General features: G+C 40.9%; 2 protein-coding genes across 3 annotated transcripts; both read left to right on the top strand.

Moving 5' to 3' along the window:
• The first annotated feature begins 825 nt into the window (after positions 1-825).
• LOC133632733 (actin, cytoplasmic 1-like) lies at positions 826-10,081 on the top strand. The gene is made up of 9 exons (XM_062025366.1): positions 826-919; positions 3,181-3,305; positions 3,365-3,493; positions 3,558-3,668; positions 3,733-3,817; positions 3,879-4,040; positions 8,894-9,085; positions 9,150-9,331; positions 9,745-10,081. Exons 2-9 carry the CDS (start codon positions 3,183-3,185, stop codon positions 9,886-9,888), a joined length of 1,128 nt encoding a protein of 375 aa, XP_061881350.1. The 5' UTR covers positions 826-919; positions 3,181-3,182; the 3' UTR covers positions 9,889-10,081.
• A 3,775-nt stretch (positions 10,082-13,856) lies between these two features.
• Positions 13,857-19,917, top strand: LOC133632732 (uncharacterized). Of its 2 annotated transcripts, XM_062025365.1 has the most exons (4): positions 13,857-13,932; positions 14,038-14,095; positions 18,379-19,525; positions 19,584-19,917. In XM_062025365.1, exons 3-4 carry the CDS (start codon positions 18,549-18,551, stop codon positions 19,825-19,827), a joined length of 1,221 nt encoding a protein of 406 aa, XP_061881349.1. In that variant the 5' UTR covers positions 13,857-13,932; positions 14,038-14,095; positions 18,379-18,548; the 3' UTR covers positions 19,828-19,917. The 2 variants fall into 2 exon arrangements, with proteins under 2 accessions (XP_061881349.1, XP_061881348.1); XM_062025364.1 differs by lacking the exon at positions 13,857-13,932 and having other exon boundaries at positions 13,939-14,095.
• The last annotated feature ends 878 nt before the right edge of the window (positions 19,918-20,795 follow it).

Raw genomic sequence — 20,795 nt, forward strand, 5'->3', positions numbered from 1 at the left:
AATCCAACATGCTAATTATTGTATTGTCAAATACAACATGTATGTTGAATACAACATGTTTGTTATTATTTGAATCTTTTATGCAACATATTTAATAATGATGTATTCTATATTTTATACATGCTAATTATTTTATTTTTAAAGGGAACACGTGTGTTGAATACAACATGGATGATCATTATTTGATGTCCAAAGTGAACGTGTGTGCGTGTGTGTGTGTGTGTGTCTGTGTGTGTCTGTGTGTGTAAGTGTGTGTGTGTGTGTGTGTGTTATTGGGAGAGTGTGTGAAAATGTGGAAGAACTGGTTGTCAGTGAACCCCCCAGTTGACCTGGTTCTGTGACTTCCTGGCGTCCCCTCAGGACTCTGATCCTACAAAATAAAAGTCCCATACATACATCATTGTGACCTGCAGAGACAGGAAGTGAGCACACGGAGGTCAGAGGTCAGTTGATTATTCCCTTTCTGCTTGTCGTTTCTTGGTCAGGCCGCTCATTTGCATACGGCCCAGAAATGCTGGCCTCCCATTGGCTGTTGGCTCCACGACAACAACAACACACACAGGAAGTGCACTTTTTCACATTTGGCAACGCAACTCGCCCCAGGAGCTTCTTGGCGGTATGTGAAGTACACACACACACACTCACACACACACACACACACACACACACACACACACACACACACACACACACACACACACACACACACACACACACACACACACACACACACACACACACACACACACACACGCCCACACACACTAATTGGAGGAGGGGCTCCCAGGTGTTGAGAGAGGTGCACCAATCAGAGAGGATGTTACCTTTTATGGACAACACCTGTGTCACACATGTCAATAAAACCAAAGCTGCGCTGCCACATTCCCACTCAGCTGCACCCAGACGCTCACCTGCACAGGTAAGACCTTTCCGCGGTCAATTCATTAGGGACAGCCGACTCAGCCAACACCCACTTCTTGGTGGCCATTTTGGCAAAATAGTTATTGTTGATATAAGATGGTATGGACTTACATTACCCTTCCTTACACCGTGTGTGTGTGTAGGTGTGTGTAAGTGTGTAGGTGTGTGTATGTGTGCGTGTGCGTGTGCAAGATGGCCGCCTCCTGTATGTAGATCTACTTGAACAATGTTGCAACAATCCTGACTCAAGGAAACTAAAACGACATTATCCTTCTTTATTCAATACTTATTTCATCTTTGCTTTACAAACTTATTCATTGATGCACAGACACTTGAGAGTATGACATTTAACATATATATATATATATATATATATATATATATAATTATTTAAATGAGCAATTTTTTAAAAAATTAGTCAGCCTTGTTTCATTTTTTTTGTTTAATTTAATTATTTAATTTGCCTTCATTTGATTCATTAAAAAAAAAAATTGCTATAATGAATTCAACAAGCAAGTTTATTCAAACAAATGCAATAAAAATGTGCATGAACATTAATAATTATTTTTATTAGCAATCAGTGTTTTATTATTTTAATTTGGTGAGTGTTGCCATCAATAAGTAGTTGTTGTATGTATTGTATTTTTGTGGGTAAAAAGATTATTGATGATATATTGTAATAAGACCGGTATGTTGTATAAAGTACTGATAATGATCAAAGAAAAATATTTGAGGTCTAAAATAAGTTTCACTTCCTGCCACTCCTTTTTTGGAGATGGAAAAAAAGCCATGATGTGTTTTCACTGTGAAATATTACTTCTACTTTGCTTAATGTTATCAAGATTAATGTATTTATTTTGATTTGCTTTTTAACATGTCAAAAAATAAACTGCTATTTTAGAAAATAAGTTGGTTTGAGTTCTGCCTGGTGACACTAAGTCTTAGTAGCCCAGCTTCAACTGCAGAATATTGAGAATTATTTTTTTTTTAAATGCTAAGCTAGCAAATTATTTAGTTTAAAAAAAAAAAGGAATAGAATAAAGAAGAAAATTTAATACAAAGAATTAAGCCATTTTTTTTTATAATGTGCATACAATTAGCCAAAATGAGCCAGTAAATGTGGCAATTAATTAAAAATAAATAAATAAACAAGCGAATTATTTTATAAAGTAATTCATTTTCACTAAAAGGATCCTCTGATACAAAAATATTTATTTTATGATGAAACAAGTGCAGAAAATATGCTAATTTCATTCTGGAAGTTGAGCAATTAAATGCATAAAATGTGCTTCTTCCTACTCCTTTTCGGGCGTGTAAAGAAATGAAAATGTGATTCATCTTTGTTTGGAATTAATCAAATTTTTAATGAAAAATTACAACAAATTAGTGGATTTTAAAAACGCAAAAAAGCAGCTAATTATGTTTTAGATAATATTGAAGAAATATAGATCCTATTTGATACAAAATTAACAAGCCAATTTCTTTAATAACTAAATAACAAAAAATTGCCAATTTTATTTTAGAAATCTACACAAACACATAAAATAAACAAGCAAATTGGTTATTTTGAAAAATGGAATAAAGAGCCAATTACTTCACTTAAAATGATCCTATTTGATACAAAAATAAAAAACAAGCCATTTTTTATTTTGTAACTAATAAAATAAAATGAGTGCATAAAATGTGCCAATTTCAATCGAAAAATTGTGTTCATTAAATACATAAAATCATTTTTTATTAAATATTTAGAAAAATAAAGATACTATTTGATAAAACATTTTATAACAAATAAAATAAAATGAGTATATAAAGTTGCCAATTAAATACAAACTTTTTATGAAAAAAACTGAAATTATTTTACAAAAAATAACAAAGGCACCAATTTATTTTAGTAAACTAAATCAAATAACGATCCTATTTGATGCTAAAATAAACAAACACATTTCTTTATAATATAACAAATAAAATAAGTGCAAAAAATGTGCTAATTTCAATTTAAAAAATGTGTGCATTAAATATAGAATTTTTCTTTATTAAATATTTTGAAAGAATAAATGTGCCTCTACTTTGTTTTAGAAAAATAAAGATCCTATTTGATAGAAAAATGTAAGTTTATTTTCTTATGACAAATAAAATGAGCTGATTTCCATTAAATACATAAATGTAAATAAACTGGACGAGCTAATTTCCTATTCTGAAAGAGTGACAGTCCATTAAATGTGGGCGGGGCTTGCAATCATTTGAACTTTGACCTTCCAGAGATGGAAGACGACGTGGCTGCCCTGGTGGTGGACAATGGCTCCGGCATGTGCAAGGCCGGTTTTGCCGGGGACGACGCCCCCCGCGCGGTCTTCCCCTCCATTGTGGGCCGCCCCAGGCATCAGGTAGGTAGGTGGGCGGGGCCGGCGGGGAGAAGGCGTGACGGCGTGTGTGTGTGTCGCAGGGCGTGATGGTGGGCATGGGCCAGAAGGACTCCTACGTGGGCGACGAGGCTCAGAGCAAGAGGGGCATCCTGTCCCTCAAGTACCCCATCGAGCACGGCATCGTCACCAACTGGGACGACATGGAGAAGGTGAGCGCCTGGGCGGGTGGGGCGCCTTTTAGGGGCGGGGCTTACCCACTGTGTTGTGGCTTAGATCTGGCATCACACCTTCTACAACGAGCTGCGCGTGGCCCCCGAGGAGCACCCCGTCCTGCTGACCGAGGCGCCGCTCAACCCCAAGGCCAACCGGGAGAAGATGACGCAGGTGAGTGTCTCGGCCCCGCCCACCACGCCCCCTCTACCCCCCGCTGACCTGCGCCGCCTTGCAGATCATGTTCGAGACCTTCAACACGCCCGCCATGTACGTGGCCATCCAGGCCGTCCTCTCGCTGTACGCGTCCGGTCGCACCACAGGTGAGCCGCCGTCCCCAGCGGCGGGTCCGCGCGGCGTGCTAACGTGCTAATGTGCTAACAGGCATCGTGATGGACTCCGGCGACGGTGTTAGCCACACGGTGCCCATCTACGAGGGCTACGCTCTTCCCCACGCCATCCTGCGTCTGGACCTGGCGGGCAGAGACCTGACGGACTACATGATGAAGATCCTGACCGAGCGCGGCTACAGCTTCACCACCACCGGTACCGCCCACTTCCTGCCCAGCACGCCTTCATACCGCCTTCATGCAACGTCCTTTGAAACACGCTTTCAAACAACGATGCAAAATAGTTGTCAGTTCAGACAACGTTGGTGGTGGGGAAATGAACACAACTCTGTCAGAAGCCAACGTTGATTAAACGTCATTAAGCATGTTTCAATGTTAGCTTTCAGTTGACTAAAATTAAATGTCGTCATTAAGCATATTTCAATGTTAGCTTTCAGTTGACCAAAATTAAATGTCGTCATTAAGCATATTTCAATGTTAGCTTTCAGTTGACCAAAATTAAATGTCGTCATTAAGCATGTTTCAATGTTAGGGTTCAGTTGACCAAAATTAAATGTCGTCATTAAGCATGTTTCAATGTTAGGGTTCAGTTGACCAAAATTAAATGTCGTCATTAAGCATGTTTCAATGTTAGCGTTCAGTTGACCAAAATTAAATGTCGTCATTAAGCATATTTCAATGTTAGCTTTCAGTTGACCAAAATTAAATGTCGTCATTAAGCATATTTCAATGTTAGCTTTCAGTTGACCAAAATTAAATGTCGTCATTAAGCATGTTTCAATGTTAGGGTTCAGTTGACCAAAATTAAATGTCGTCATTAAGCATGTTTCAATGTTAGGGTTCAGTTGACCAAAATTAAATGTCGTCATTAAGCATGTTTCAATGTTAGCGTTCAGTTGACCAAAATTAAATGTCGTCATTAAGCATGTTTCAATGTTAGGGTTCAGTTGACCAAAATTAAATGTCGTCATTAAGCAAGTTTCAATGTTAGCTTTCAGTTGACCAAAATTAAATGTCGTCATTAAGCATGTTTCAATGTTAGCTTTCAGTTGACCAAAATTAAATGTCGTCATTAAGCATGTTTCAATGTTAGCTTTCAGTTGACTAAAATTAAATGTCGTCATTAAGTATGTTTCAATGTTAGGGTTCACTTGACCAAAATTAAATGTCGTCATTAAGCATGTTTCAATGTTAGCTTTCAGTTGACCAAAATTAAATGTCGTCATTAAGCATGTTTCAATGTTAGCTTTCAGTTGACCAAAATTAAATGTCGTCATTAAGCATGTTTCAATGTTAGCTTTCAGTTGACTAAAATTAAATGTCGTCATTAAGCATGTTTCAATGTTAGGGTTCATTTGACTAAAATTAAATGTCGTCATTAAGCATGTTTCAATGTTAGCTTTCAGTTGACCAAAATTAAATGTCGTCATTAAGCATGTTTCAATGTTAGCTTTCAGTTGACCAAAATTAAATGTCGTCATTAAGCATGTTTCAATGTTAGCTTTCAGTTGACTAAAATTAAATGTCGTCATTAAGTATGTTTCAATGTTAGGGTTCACTTGACCAAAATTAAATGTCGTCATTAAGCATGTTTCAATGTTAGCTTTCAGTTGACCAAAATTAAATGTCGTCATTAAGCATGTTTCAATGTTAGCTTTCAGTTGACCAAAATTAAATGTCGTCATTAAGCATGTTTCAATGTTAGGGTTCATTTGACCAAAATTAAATGTCGTCATTAAGCATGTTTCAATGTTAGGGTTCACTTGACCAAAATTAAATGTCGTCATTAAGCATGTTTCAATGTTAGCTTTCAGTTGACCAAAATTAAATGTCGTCATTAAGCATGTTTCAATGTTAGCTTTCAGTTGACTAAAATTAAATGTCGTCATTAAGCATGTTTCAATGTTAGGGTTCACTTGACCAAAATTAAATGTCGTCATTAAGCATGTTTCAATGTTAGCTTTCAGTTGACCAAAATTAAATGTCGTCATTAAGCATGTTTCAATGTTAGGGTTCATTTGACCAAAATTAAATGTCGTCATTAAGCATGTTTCAATGTTAGGGTTCACTTGACCAAAATTAAATGTCGTCGTTAAGCATGTTTCAATGTTAGCTTTCAGTTGACCAAAATTAAATGTCGTCATTAAGCATGTTTCAATGTTAGGGTTCATTTGACTAAAATTAAATGTCGTCATTAAGCATGTTTCAATGTTAGGGTTCACTTGACCAAAATTAAATGTCGTCATTAAGCATGTTTCAATGTTAGCTTTCAGTTGACCAAAATTAAATGTCGTCATTAAGCATGTTTCAATGTTAGCTTTCAGTTGACTAAAATTAAATGTCGTCATTAAGTATGTTTCAATGTTAGGGTTCACTTGACCAAAATTAAATGTCGTCATTAAGCATGTTTCAATGTTAGCTTTCAGTTGACCAAAATTAAATGTCGTCATTAAGCATGTTTCAATGTTAGCTTTCAGTTGACCAAAATTAAATGTCGTCATTAAGCATGTTTCAATGTTAGGGTTCATTTGACCAAAATTAAATGTCGTCATTAAGCATGTTTCAATGTTAGGGTTCACTTGACCAAAATTAAATGTCGTCATTAAGCATGTTTCAATGTTAGCTTTCAGTTGACCAAAATTAAATGTCGTCATTAAGCATGTTTCAATGTTAGCTTTCAGTTGACTAAAATTAAATGTCGTCATTAAGCATGTTTCAATGTTAGGGTTCACTTGACCAAAATTAAATGTCGTCATTAAGCATGTTTCAATGTTAGCTTTCAGTTGACCAAAATTAAATGTCGTCATTAAGCATGTTTCAATGTTAGGGTTCATTTGACCAAAATTAAATGTCGTCATTAAGCATGTTTCAATGTTAGGGTTCACTTGACCAAAATTAAATGTCGTCATTAAGCATGTTTCAATGTTAGCTTTCAGTTGACCAAAATTAAATGTCGTCATTAAGCATGTTTCAATGTTAGCTTTCAGTTGACTAAAATTAAATGTCGTCATTAAGCATGTTTCAATGTTAGGGTTCACTTGACCAAAATTAAATGTCGTCATTAAGCATGTTTCAATGTTAGCTTTCAGTTGACCAAAATTAAATGTCGTCATTAAGCATGTTTCAATGTTAGGGTTCATTTGACCAAAATTAAATGTCGTCATTAAGCATGTTTCAATGTTAGGGTTCACTTGACCAAAATTAAATGTCGTCATTAAGCATGTTTCAATGTTAGCTTTCAGTTGACCAAAATTAAATGTCGTCATTAAGCATGTTTCAATGTTAGCTTTCAGTTGACTAAAATTAAATGTCGTCATTAAGCATGTTTCAATGTTAGGGTTCACTTGACCAAAATTAAATGTCGTCATTAAGCATGTTTCAATGTTAGCTTTCAGTTGACCAAAATTAAATGTCGTCGTTAAGCATGTTTCAATGTTAGGGTTCATTTGACCAAAATTAAATGTCGTCATTAAGCATGTTTCAATGTTAGGGTTCACTTGACCAAAATTAAATGTCGTCGTTAAGCATGTTTCAATGTTAGCTTTCAGTTGACCAAAATTAAATGTCGTCATTAAGCATATTTCAATGTTAGCTTTCAGTTGACCAAAATTAAATGTCGTCATTAAGCATGTTTCAATGTTAGCTTTCACACGATCAAAATACAAAAGTCAGAACCCAACATTGATTAAATGTCATCAAGGGAATGTTGTTTCAACGTTAGGTTTGAGTTGACCAAAATTCAAAGGTCAGAATCAACATTGATTAAATGTCGTCAAAAGGAATTTTTCAACGTTGGGTTTGAGTTGACCAAATGACCTAAATTCAATGGTCAGAATCAACATTGATTAAACGTTGTCAAAAGGAATGTTTTAACGCTGGGTTAGAGTTGTTCAAAATTCAAAGGTCAGAACCCAACATGGATTAAAGGTCATTAAGATGAGTTGTTCAATGTCAGGATCTAATCATTAAGTTGAGTTGTTCAATGTCAGGATCTAATCATTGAGTTGAGTTGTTCAATGTCAGGATCTAATCATTGAGTTGAGTTGTTCAATGTCAGGATCTAATCATTAAGTTGAGTTGTTCAATGTCAGGATCTAATCATTGAGTTGAGTTGTTCAATGTCAGGATCTAATCATTAAGTTGAGTTGTTCAATGTCAGGATCTAATCATTAAGTTGAGTTGTTCAATGTCAGGATCTAATCATTAAGTTGAGATGTTCAATGTCAGGATCTAATCATTGAGTTGTTCAATGTCAGGATCTAATCATTGAGTTGAGATGTTCAATGTCAGGATCTAATCATTGAGTTGAGAGGTTCAATGTCAGGATCTAATCATTGAGTTGAGATGTTCAATGTCAGGATCTAATCATTGAGATGTTCAATGTCAGGATCTAATCATTGAGTTGTTCAATGTCAGGATCTAATCATTGAGTTGAGTTGTTCAATGTCAGGATCTATACATTAAGTTGAGTTGTTCAATGTCAGGATCTAATCATTAAGTTGAGATGTTCAATGTCAGGATCTAATCATTAAGTTGAGTTGTTCAATGTCAGGATCTAATCATTAAGTTGAGTTGTTCAATGTCAGGATCTAATCATTAAGTTGAGATGTTCAATGTCAGGATCTAATCATTGAGTTGAGATGTTCAATGTCAGGATCTAATCATTGAGTTGAGATGTTCAATGTCAGGATCTAATCATTAAGTTGAGATGTTCAATGTCAGGATCTAATCATTAAGTTGAGTTGTTCAATGTCAGGATCTAATCATTGAGTTGAGATGTTCAATGTGAGGATCTAATCATTAAGTTGAGTTGTTCAATGTCAGGATCTAATCATTGAGTTGAGTTGTTCAATGTCAGGATCTAATCATTGAGTTGAGATGTTCAATGTCAGGATCTAATCATTGAGTTGAGTTGTTCAATGTCAGGATCTAATCATTAAGTTGAGTTCAGGATCTACTTCAACAAGTTCTCAACGTTGTTTCAATGTCGTGTCAGGCTCCGCCTCCTACTCCCGCTTATAGTGGCTAACTCCCGCCTCTCTCCCGCAGCCGAGCGTGAGATCGTGCGTGACATCAAGGAGAAGCTCAGCTACGTGGCGCTGGACTTTGAGCAGGAGATGCAGACGGCGGCGTCGTCGTCCTCGCTGGAGAAGAGCTACGAGCTTCCTGACGGACAGGTCATCACCATCGGCAACGAGCGCTTCCGATGTCCCGAGGCCATCTTCCAGCCCTCCTTCCTCGGTCTGTCCCACTTCCTCCCTTTTTTGATGTCTTCTCCTGTAACACTTCCTGTGGTGTGGCGCAGGCATGGAGTCTGTGGGTGTGCACGAGACCACCTACAACAGCATCATGAAGTGTGACGTGGACATCCGCAAGGACTTGTACGCCAACACCGTGCTGTCTGGTGGCACCACCATGTTCCCCGGCATCGCTGACAGGATGCAGAAGGAGATCACCGCCTTGGCCCCGCCCACCATGAAGATCAAGGTAAGCTTCTTGCCCCCCCTAGTGTCAGGTGGGAGTATTACCTGAGTGTGAATGTGTGTGCAGATCATTGCCCCCCCCCCTAGTGTCAGGTGGGAGTATTACCTGAGTGTGAATGTGTGTGCAGATCATTGCCCCCCCTAGTGTCAGGTGGGAGTATTACCTGAGTGTGAATGTGTGCAGATCATTGCCCCCCCCTAGTGTCAGGTGGGAGTATTACCGGAGTGTGAATGTGTGTGCAGATCATTGCCCCCCCCCCCTAGTGTCAGGTGGGAGTATTACCTGAGTGTGGATGTGTGCAGATCATTGCCCCCCCTAGTGTCAGGTGGGAGTATTACCTGAGTGTGAATGTGTGTGCAGATCATTGCCCCCCCTAGTGTCAGGTGGGAGTATTACCTGAGTGTGGATGTGTGCAGATCATTGCCCCCCCGGAGAGGAAGTACTCGGTGTGGATCGGAGGCTCCATCCTGGCCTCGCTGTCCACCTTCCAGCAGATGTGGATCAGCAAGCAGGAGTACGACGAGTCCGGCCCCGCCATCGTCCACCGCAAGTGCTTCTAGAACCATCCTCTGCTAGCATTAGCACACTTAGCGCCCTCTGCTGGCTGCTCAAAACAATAACATGTATTTTCACTTTTTTACAATCTGCTGCAATAAATGTTTATACTTTGTAACGGCACAAGTAGACAAATGCCTTCATGAGTGTACGTCTTTCTACCACCATACCTTTCAATAAAGCATCACCTGCACAATACTCACACCAAGATCATACTTTCACACTACTTCAACAATTACACCAAGATCATACTTTCACACTACTTACAACAATTACACCAAGATCATACTTTCACACTACTTCAACAATTACACCAAGATCATTCTTTCACACTACTTCAACAATTACACCAAGATCATACTTTCACACTACTTACTTCAACAATTACACCAAGATCATACTTTCACACTACTTACTTCAACAATTACACCAAGATCATACTTTCACACTACTTACTTCAACAATTACACCAAGATCATACTTTCACACTACTTACTTCAACAATTACACCAAGATCATACTTTCACACTACTTACTTCAACAATTACACCAAGATCATACTTTCACACTACTTCAACAATTACACCAAGATCATACTTTCACACTACTTACTTCAACAATTACACCAAGATCATACTTTCACACTACTTACTTCAACAATTACACCAAGATCATACTTTCACACTACTTACTTCAACAATTACACCAAGATCATACTTTCACACTACTTACTTCAACAATTACACCAAGATCATACTTTCACACTACTTACTTCAACAATTACACCAAGATCATACTTTCACACTACTTCAACAATTACACCAAGATCATACTTTCACACTACTTACTTCAACAATTACACCAAGATCATACTTTCACACTACTTACTTCAACAATTACACCAAGATCATACTTTCACACTACTTACTTCAACAATTACACCAAGATCATACTTTCACACTACTTACTTCAACAATTACACCAAGATCATACTTTCACACTACTTACTTCAACAATTACACCAAGATCATACTTTCACACTACTTACTTCAACAATTACACCAAGATCATACTTTCACACTACTTACTTCAACAATTACACCAAGATCATACTTTCACACTACTTACTTCAACAATTACACCAAGATCATACTTTCACGCTGCTTACTTCAACAATTACACCAAGATCATACTTTCACGCTGCTTACGTCAACAATTACACCAAGATCCTACTTTCACACTACTTACGTCAACAATTACACCAAGATCATACTTTCACACTACTTACGTCAACAATTACACCAAGATCATACTTTCACACTACTTACGTCAACAATTACACCAAGATCCTACTTTCACACTACTTACGTCAACAATTACACCAAGATCCTACTTTCACACTGCTTATGTCAACAATTACACCAAGATCATACTTTCACACTGCTTACTTCAACAATTACACCAAGATCATTCTTTCGCACTACTTACAATTACACCAAGATCATTCTTTCACACTACTTCAACAATTACACCAAGATCATACTTTCACACTACAACAATTACACCAAGATCATACTTTCACACTACTTACGTCAATTACACCAAGATCATACTTTCACACTGCTTACTTCAACAATTACACCAAGGTCATACTTTCACACAACTTACTACAATTACACCAAGATCATTCTTTCACACTACTTACAACAATTACACCAAGATCATACTTTCACACAACTTACAACAATTACACCAAGATCATTCTTTCACACTACTTCAACAATTACACCAAGATCATACTTTCACACTACAACAATTACACCAAGATCATACTTTCACACTGCTTACTTCAACAATTACACCAAGGTCATACTTTCACACAACTTACTACAATTACACCAAGATCATTCTTTCACACTACTTACAACAATTACACCAAGATCATACTTTCACACAACTTACAACAATTACACCAAGATCATTCTTTCACACTACTTCAACAATTACACCAAGATCATACTTTCACACAACTTACTACAACAATTACGATGGAAACAAAGTTAATATGACACAAAGTCAACAGGAAGTCCCGCCTCCCCTAAACCGGAAGTGTCTTTATACTTCAAATGCATAGTATCATTTGTTACATTAAGATATTTACATGACTGAAACAGAGTCAATAAGACCCAAACCTCCACAGGAAGTCCCGCCCCACCTAAACCGGAAGTGACTTAATACATCAAATGTATACTACTATTTATAATAGATGAATACATTTGTACGAGTTCCACTCAGGTTGAAATATGATTGATGTATGAAACATGGAGTAAATATGACACAAATCTCCACAGGAAGTCCCGCCCCACAGAAATTGGAAGTGACTTTTAATAAATGTATACTATCTTTATTTTGTTAGTTACACTAAGAATAATACATTTATACAAGTTACACTTAGGTTGAAATATGAATTATGTATGAAACATCGACTTAAAGAAGTTGGAATAACTTATTGGGGTGTTACCATTTAGTGGTCAATTGTACGGAATATGTACTGTACTGTGTAATCTACTAAAAGTCTCAATCAATCAATCAATGACACAAACCTCCACAGGAAGTCCCGCCCCACATAAACCGGAAGTGTCTTAATACATCAAATGCATATAGTTACACTAACATTTACCCAAGTTACTTCAACAGTTTGATCGAAATGTGAATTATGTAGCAAGTAAATGACACAAACCTTAACAGGAAGTCCCGCCCCACCTAAACCGGAAGTGTCTTTATAAATCAAATGCATAGTATTAAAATGAAAACATTTACATAAACATTAAGTCAAAATATAAATTGTGTATGAAACACGGAGAAAATGTAACAAACCTCAACAGGAAGTCCCGCCCCACATAAACCGGAAGTTACTTTTAAAGAATCAAGTGCATATATATTTTGTTAATAGTTACATTAAGATTAATTTACACAAGTTACTTCAACAGTCAAGTCAAAATATGATTTGTTTATGAAACATCGAGTGAATATACGACACAAACCTCCACAGGAAGTCCGACCCCACTTAAACAGGAAGTGACTTTTAATAAATCAAATGCATACTATTTATTTCGATAGTAGTTACACTAAAATCCAAACAAGTTACAGTTAGGTTGAATTATGAATTATGTATGAAACATTGAGTAATTATGACACAAACCTTAACAGGAAGTCCCGCCCCACATAAACCGGGAGTGACTTTGAATAAATCAAATGCATATAATCATTTATGTTAGTAGTTACACTAAGGATAATATATTTACACAAGTTAAGTGGGAATATTAATCGAGTAAATATGCCTCAAACCTTAACAGGAAATCACGCCTGACCAAAACCGGAAGTGACAAAACATTGAAACGCAGACTCACATTTATTGCGGACTATCATTCACATTTGATGTTAGTAGTTACACTGAGAAGAATAAATTGTTTTACACACTTTACTTTCATCAGCAGTACAGGAATTCTGTTTAAAAATGACACAAACGTCAACAGGAAATACCGCCCTTCCTAAACCGGAAACCACTGATTTGAGCCAGCATTAAATCGAATGTTTCTATCCAGAATTGTATATATAAATAATTCCTTCACTTATTACAATTTATTGTGATTATTTAATGAGTTTATCAGCTCCGTTGAATCAATGTTTAAAAGTTGCTCAGCCAGCTAGGCTAGCTCACCGCTATGACACAGCGCCCCCTGCAGCACCGGAGAACAACAGCTATGACGCAGCGCCCCCTGCAGCACCGGAGTACAACAGCTATGACACAGCGCCCCCTGCAGCACCGGAGTACAACAGCTATGACGCAGCGCCCCCTGCAGCACCGGAGAACAACAGCTATGACGCAGCGCCCCCTGCAGCACCGGAGTACAACAGGCGCTCGACTGCCAAAGATTGCGCTACAAAGGCCAGAAAAGGAGCAAAAGTGTAATCAGGTGTGACTGCCATCAGGTGCGCAGCAGGTGAACTCATGCTTGGCTTTTCATCATTTAAATGACGTCCGGCAGGTGAGGGCCAGACTGCCTTCAAAATATTACCATTTTAAACTTTTTTTTTTTTGCTGTGTGTAAACATTTTATCTTCGCACGATTTGATCCCTCTTCTTGTTCCAGCCGACATCGTGTTGGACTCCACTCGGCGTGTGTGACTCTCTTCAGCGTCTTTGAAAAGGTAAGTTTTATTTGTAATGAAGGCAATGACGGCAACTATTAAGTCGGCGTTGATCAGGGGTGTCCTAACTTTCTCCACTGAGGGCCGCATTCTGAAAAATGAAAGCAAGCGGGGGCCATTTTGATATTTTTTATTTTAAAAAGCAATACAATATATGTATAAAAAAGATACATTCAGGCCTCCACTCAGGCTTGATCCCGGGGACCCCAAAGGGTTTTGGTAAAAAAAATATAAAAAATGTGTCATTATTCAGTATTATTATTTTTATTATTGTTCAAGTTTTAAATCTCTAGAGCAGGGGTCACCAACGTGGTGCCCGCGGGCACCAGGTAGCCCGTAAGGACCAGATGAGTAGCCTGCTGGCCTGTTCTAAAAATAGCTCAAATAGCAGCACTTACCAGTGAGCTGCCTCTATTTTTTAAATTGTATTTATTTACTAGCAAGCTGGTCTCACTTTACCCGACATTTTTAATTCTAAGAGAGACAAAACTCAAATAGAATTTGAAAATCCAAGAAAATATTTGAAAGACTTGGTCTTCACTTGTTTAAATAAATTCTTTTTTTTTTTTTACTTTGCTTCTTATAACTTTCAGAAAGACAATTTTAGAGAAAAAATACAACCTTATAAATGATTTTAGGATTTTTAAACACATATACCTTTTTACCTTTTAAATTCCTTCCTCTTCTTTCCTGACAATTTAAATCAATGTTCAAGTAAATTTATTTTTTTTATTGTAAAGAATAATAATTACATTTTAATTTAATTCTTCATTTTAGCTTCTGTTTTTTTGACGAAAAATATTTGTGAAATATTTCTTCAAAACGTATTATGATTAAAATTCAAAAAAATTATTCCGGAAAATCTAGAAAATCTGTAGAATCAAATTTAAATCTTATTTCAAAGTCTTTTGAATTTCTTTTAAAATTTTTGTTCTGGAAAATCTAGAAGAAATAATGATTTGTCTTTGTTAGAAATATAGCTTGGTCCAATTTGTTATATATTCTAACAAAGTGCAGATTGGATTTTAACCTATTTAAAACATGTCATCAAAATTCTAAAATTGAAGTGAAGTGAATTACATTTATATAGCGCTTTTTCTCAAGTGACTCAAAGCGCTTTACATAGTGAAACCCAATATCTAAGTTACATTCAAACCAGTGTGGGTGGCACTGGGAGCAGGTGGGTAAAGTGTCTTGCCCAAGGACACAACGGCAGTGACTAGGTTGGCAGAAGCAGGGATCGAACCTGGAACCCTCAAGTTGCTGGCACGGCCGCTCTACCAACCGAGCTATACCGCCCCAATTAATCTTAATCAGGAAAAATGACTAATGATGTTCCATTAATTATTTTTTAAATTTTTTCAAAAAGATTCGAATTAGCTAGTTTTTCTCTTCTTTTTTTCGGTTGAATTTTAAAGAGTCGAAATTGAAGATAAACTATGTTTCAAATTTTAATTGTCATTTTTTTCATGTTTTCTCCTCTTTTAAACCGTTCAATTAAGTGTAAATATCATTAATTATTAATAATAACATAGAGTTAAAGGTAAATTGAGCAAATTGGCTATTTCTGGCAATTTATTGAAGTGTGTATCAAACTGGTAGCCCTTCGCATTAATCACTACCCAAGAAGTAGCTCTTGCTTTCAAAAAGGTTGCTGACCCCTGCTCTAGATCAACATGAGGTCTATCTGTCAATATAACGCTTGTAAAGATTGAAGTTGTATGCTCTTTTTGTCAAAGAAAACAGTTTTTTTATGGAAAAATACAAAATATGCAATATTTTCACACTAAAATTTTTAAGTGCAATATTTGAGATTATATAATAATTGGAGCCTTAAAAAGGTCAATAACTCATAACAACATTGATTTTAATTCATTATTATTTTTTGAGCAATGACACTTAAAAACAAATCACACTAAAATGATTGGGGATCCAAATAATTATAGTGTTAAAAAATAAATTATAGATTTTTTGTACGGTTTACTTTTAACACAATAATCTCGAGATCAACTTCAAGGGCCGTACTTATCAAGCTTCTTAGAGTGCCATTTTACACTTAAGTCCTGAGAATTTGCAAAATTTAGTCCTACTCTCAAACTTAAGAATAAAAGCTTTTTATCAACGTTCTTAAGTCTAAGAATCACTCCTACTCTCCACCATATTTAAGAGACCTTCAGAGGTGTCTTAAGTGGTTAGGAGTTGCCAGCAGGGGGCGGCACTGAGGCGAGAGAGACGTGCGCCAACGTTCAGGGAACGGAACAATGTTTTTGTTTTTGAAAGAGGCTCCACAGGCCACAGGAAAGAGGTGTAGCGTGTGTCAGGCCACAGGAAAGAGGCTCCACAGGCCACAGGAAAGAGGTGTAGCATGTGTCAGGCCACAGGAAAGAGGTGTAGCGTGTGTCAGGCCACCTGAAAGAGGCTCCACAGGCCACAGGAAAGAGGTGTAGCGTGTGTCAGGCCACAGGAAAGAGGTGTAGCGTGTGTCAGGCCACCTGAAAGAGGTGTAGCGTGTGTCAGGCCACAGGAAAGAGGTGTAGCGTGTGTCAGGCCACAGGAAAGAGGTGTAGCGTGTGTCAGGCCACCTGAAAGAGGTGTAGCGTGTGTCAGGCCACAGGAAAGAGGTGTAGCGTGTGTCAGGCCACCTGAAAGAGGCTCCACAGGCCACAGGAAAGAGGTGTAGCGTGTGTCAGGCCACAGGAAAGAGGTGTAGCGTGTGTCAGGCCACCTGAAAGAGGTGTAGCGTGTGTCAGGCCACAGGAAAGAGGTGTAGCGTGTGTCAGGCCACAGGAAAGAGGTGTAGCGTGTGTCAGGCCACCTGAAAGAGGTGTAGCGTGTGTCAGGCCACAGGAAAGAGGTGTAGCGTGTGTCAGGCCACCTGAAAGAGGTGTAGCGTGTGTCAGGCCACAGGAAAGAGGTGTAGCGTGTGTCAGGCCACATGAAAGAGGTGTAGCATGTGTCAGGCCACAGGAAAGAGGTGTAGCGTGTGTCAGGCCACATGAAAGAGGTGTAGCATGTGTCAGGCCACAGGAAAGAGGTGTAGCGTGTGTCAGGCCACATGAAAGAGGCTCCACAGGCCACAGGAAAGAGGTGTAGCGTGTGTCAGGCCACAGGAAAGAGGTGTAGCGTGTGTCAGGCCACATGAAAGAGGCTCCACGGGCCACAGGAAAGAGGTGTAGCGTGTGTCAGGCCACAGGAAAGAGGTGTAGCGTGTGTCAGGCCACAGGAAAGAGGTGTAGCGTGTGTCAGGCCACAGGAAAGAGGTGTAGCGTGTGTCAGGCCACAGGAAAGAGGTGTAGCGTGTGTCAGGCCACGTGAAAGAGGCTCCACAGGCCACAGGAAAGAGGTGTAGCGTGTGTCAGGCCACATGGAAGAGGTGTAGCTTGTGTCAGGCCACAGGAAAGAGGTGTAGCGTGTGTCAGGCCACGTGGAAGAGGTGTAGCTTGTGTCAGGCCACAGGAAAGAGGTGTAGCGTGTGTCAGGCCACAGGAAAGAGGTGTAGCATGTGTCAGGCCACAGGAAAGAGGTGTAGCGTGTGTCAGGCCACCTGAAAGAGGTGTAGCGTGTGTCAGGCCACATGAAAGAGGTGTAGCGTGTGTCAGGCCACATGAAAGAGGTGTAGCGTGTGTCAGGCCACAGGAAAGAGGCTCCACAGGCCACATGAAAGAGGTGTAGCATGTGTCAGGCCACAGGAAAGAGGTGTAGCGTGTGTCAGGCCACTTGAAAGAGGCTCCACAGGCCACATGAAAGAGGTGTAGCGTGTGTCAGGCCACATGGAAGAGGTGTAGCTTGTGTCAGGCCACGTGAAAGAGGTGTAGCGTGTGTCAGGCCACATGGAAGAGGTGTAGCATGTGTCAGGCCACATGAAAGAGGTGTAGCGTGTGTCAGGCCACATGGAAGAGGTGTAGCTTGTGTCAGGCCACGTGAAAGAGGTGTAGCATGTGTCAGGCCACATGAAAGAGGTGTAGCGTGTGTCAGGCCACCTGAAAGAGGTGTAGCGTGTGTCAGGCCACCTGAAAGAGGTGTAGCGTGTGTCAGGCCACATGAAAGAGGCTCCACAGGCCACATGAAAGAGGTGTAGCATGTGTCAGGCCACATGAAAGAGGTTCCTCACATTTAAGCCTTGAAGAAAATCTGAATTATTTCTACCATTTTTCTGGGTCCCCAGCACCAAAGGGGAGGAGCCAAAAATATGCATATTGGTTTTGAATCCATCAAAATGGCCACCGTGTCAAGATGCAGCATTGCATCATGGGAGTGCTGTTCACCAATGTTTGTTCTTTTAGGCTGGCTGTCAAAAGTCCCACGCTGATGTGGCAAGTGAACGTCTCACCGGTGGAGGTTGTTGAGCCGTTTGACTCCGCCCTCTTTTGGCCTTCCTCCCCCCCGGCCATGAATCCTGGCACAGACCGTGTTGACCCCTGGCCCTGCACCCCCTCCCCCCCCTCCCCCGGCCATGAATCCTGGCACAGACCGTGTTGACCCCCGGCCCTGCACCCCCCTTCCACCGCCCCCGGCCATGAATCCTGGCACAGACCGTGTTGACCCCCGGCTCTGCACCCCCCCTCCACCGCCCCCGGCCATGAATCCTGGCACAGACCGTGTTGACCCCCGGCCCTGCACCCCCCCTCCACCGCCCCCGGCCATGAATCCTGGCACAGACCGTGTTGACCCCTGGCCCTGCACCCCCTCCCCCCCTCCCCCGGCCATGAATCCTGGCACAGACCGTGTTGACCCCTGGCCCTGCACCCCCTCCCCCCCTCCCCCGGCCATGAATCCTGGCACAGACCGTGTTGACCCCCGGCCCTGCACCCCCCTTCCACCGCCCCCGGCCATGAATCCTGGCACAGACCGTGTTGACCCCCGGCTCTGCACCCCCCCTCCACCGCCCCCGGCCATGAATCCTGGCACAGACCGTGTTGACCCCTGGCCCTGCACCCCCTCCCCCCCTCCCCCGGCCATGAATCCTGGCACAGACCGTGTTTACCCCCGGCCCTGCACCCCCCCTCCACCGCCCCCGGCCATGAATCCTGGCACAGACCGTGTTTACCCCCGGCCCTGCACCCCCCCTCCACCGCCCCCCGCCGTGTCCGTCTTGTCGCCAGACCTGCGCCCGTGCCCCCTCCCGCATGGCGAGGAGGCGGAGCTGGAGTGCTCGGTGTGCTACAGCCAGTTCAACAACGTGTTCCGCTGCCCCAAAGTGCTGACGTGCCGCCACACCTTCTGCCTGGAGTGTCTGGCCCGCATCAACGTCAAGTCCCTGCAGCCCGCCGCCATCCGCTGCCCGCTGTGTCGCCGCCCCACGCCGCTGCCCGCCCTCGGCCTGCCCAGGCTGACCACCGACGTGGGCGTGTTGGCGTCGCTGCCGGCCGCCATGCAGCGAGTTTACAGCATCCGCTTCCAGCGCAGCAAGGGCAGGCTGCAGGTCAAAAGGTCAGTGGCGCGGCGGGAAGGACGCCATGATGTCACTCACGCCTGTTTTTCCCTTCAGGTTGTCTGACGGTCAGCCGTGTTGGGGTGAGAGGTCGCTGGCTGCCACCCGCTCCCTGGACGTGGGCCTTCCCAGCCCCCTGGTGAGGGGCGGCGCTGGCGAGGAGGCGGTGGGCGGGGCTTTCTTCAGGCTGATGGGCCGGCCAGTGTGCCGCGCCCTGCTGCTGACGCTGGTGCTGATGATGACGGTGGTGCTGACCGCCGTGGTCGTCTTCTACCTCACGCACGACACGCACGCCCTCTAGCTCCGCCCTCTAGCTCCGCCCACAGTGACTGGCATCAACAAAACTGGGAAGTGTCAAATGTAAAAATTGTGTTTTAGAAAACATTTCAAATATTTTAATATTTGTACAAAATAAATAAATGTGTTTCATTTTAAACTGCGTCCTTGTAATATCCAGCAGGTGGCGCTGCGCTGCCAACTAACACATTACGTCATAACCAGGTGTGTCCACGGGGGGGCAGGAGACCCCGCGTGTGTTCAGAGCCGGACCCAACATGGCGCCCTCTGGTCACGTGACAGACTTTGGACCATAGCCACAAAGAACCCTGAAATGATTGGTCCAAAGTCCCTCACGTGACCACAGGGCGCCATGTTGGGCCCAGGTGGTGGTGGGCGGGGCCAAGGTCACTTTATTAGGAACACTACTCACTCATTCACACTTCATGGTGTCATTAAGTGCACATGTTGATGTTTTTCTTCTTCAAAAACAACACATTTTATACTTTGTGGCTCCCTTAAGTCTGAACATGTTCAATCATTCATTTGTTTCAAGTCTTAGTAATACTCTATTTCATGTAGTCACCTACTCTATTTCATGTAGTCACCTACTCTATTTCATGTCGTCACCTCAACTTAGTAATACTCTATTTCATGTAGTCACCTACTCTATTTCATGTAGTCACCTACTCTATTTCATGTCGTCACCTCAACTTAGTAATACTCTATTTCATGTAGTCACCTACTCTATTTCATGTAGTCACCTACTCTATTTCATGTCGTCACCTCAACTTAGTAATACTCTATTTCATGTAGTCACCTACTCTATTTCATGTAGTCACCTCAACTTAGTAATACTCTATTTCATGTAGTCACCTACTCTATTTCATGTCGTCACCTACTCTATTTCATGTCGTCACCTCAACTTAGTAATACTCTATTTCATGTAGTCACCTACTCTATTTCATGTCGTCACCTCAACTTAGTAATACT

Source organism: Entelurus aequoreus, linkage group LG17 (assembly GCF_033978785.1).
Source record: "Entelurus aequoreus isolate RoL-2023_Sb linkage group LG17, RoL_Eaeq_v1.1, whole genome shotgun sequence".
NCBI classification, from domain to species: Eukaryota; Metazoa; Chordata; class Actinopteri; order Syngnathiformes; family Syngnathidae; genus Entelurus; species Entelurus aequoreus.

Bases quoted from the DNA above. Each gene is read 5' to 3' on its own strand.
- LOC133632732 (XM_062025365.1), top strand. From the start codon at position 18,549: ATGAATCCTGGCACAGACCGTGTTGACCCCCGGCCCTGCACCCCCCTT. The intron at 19,526-19,583 runs GTCAGTGGCGCG...TTTTCCCTTCAG, and splicing joins GGCAGGCTGCAGGTCAAAAG to GTTGTCTGACGGTCAGCCGT.
- LOC133632733 (XM_062025366.1), top strand. From the start codon at position 3,183: ATGGAAGACGACGTGGCTGCCCTGGTGGTGGACAATGGCTCCGGCATG. The intron at 3,494-3,557 runs GTGAGCGCCTGG...GTTGTGGCTTAG, and splicing joins ACTGGGACGACATGGAGAAG to ATCTGGCATCACACCTTCTA. The intron at 3,818-3,878 runs GTGAGCCGCCGT...ATGTGCTAACAG, and splicing joins CGCGTCCGGTCGCACCACAG to GCATCGTGATGGACTCCGGC.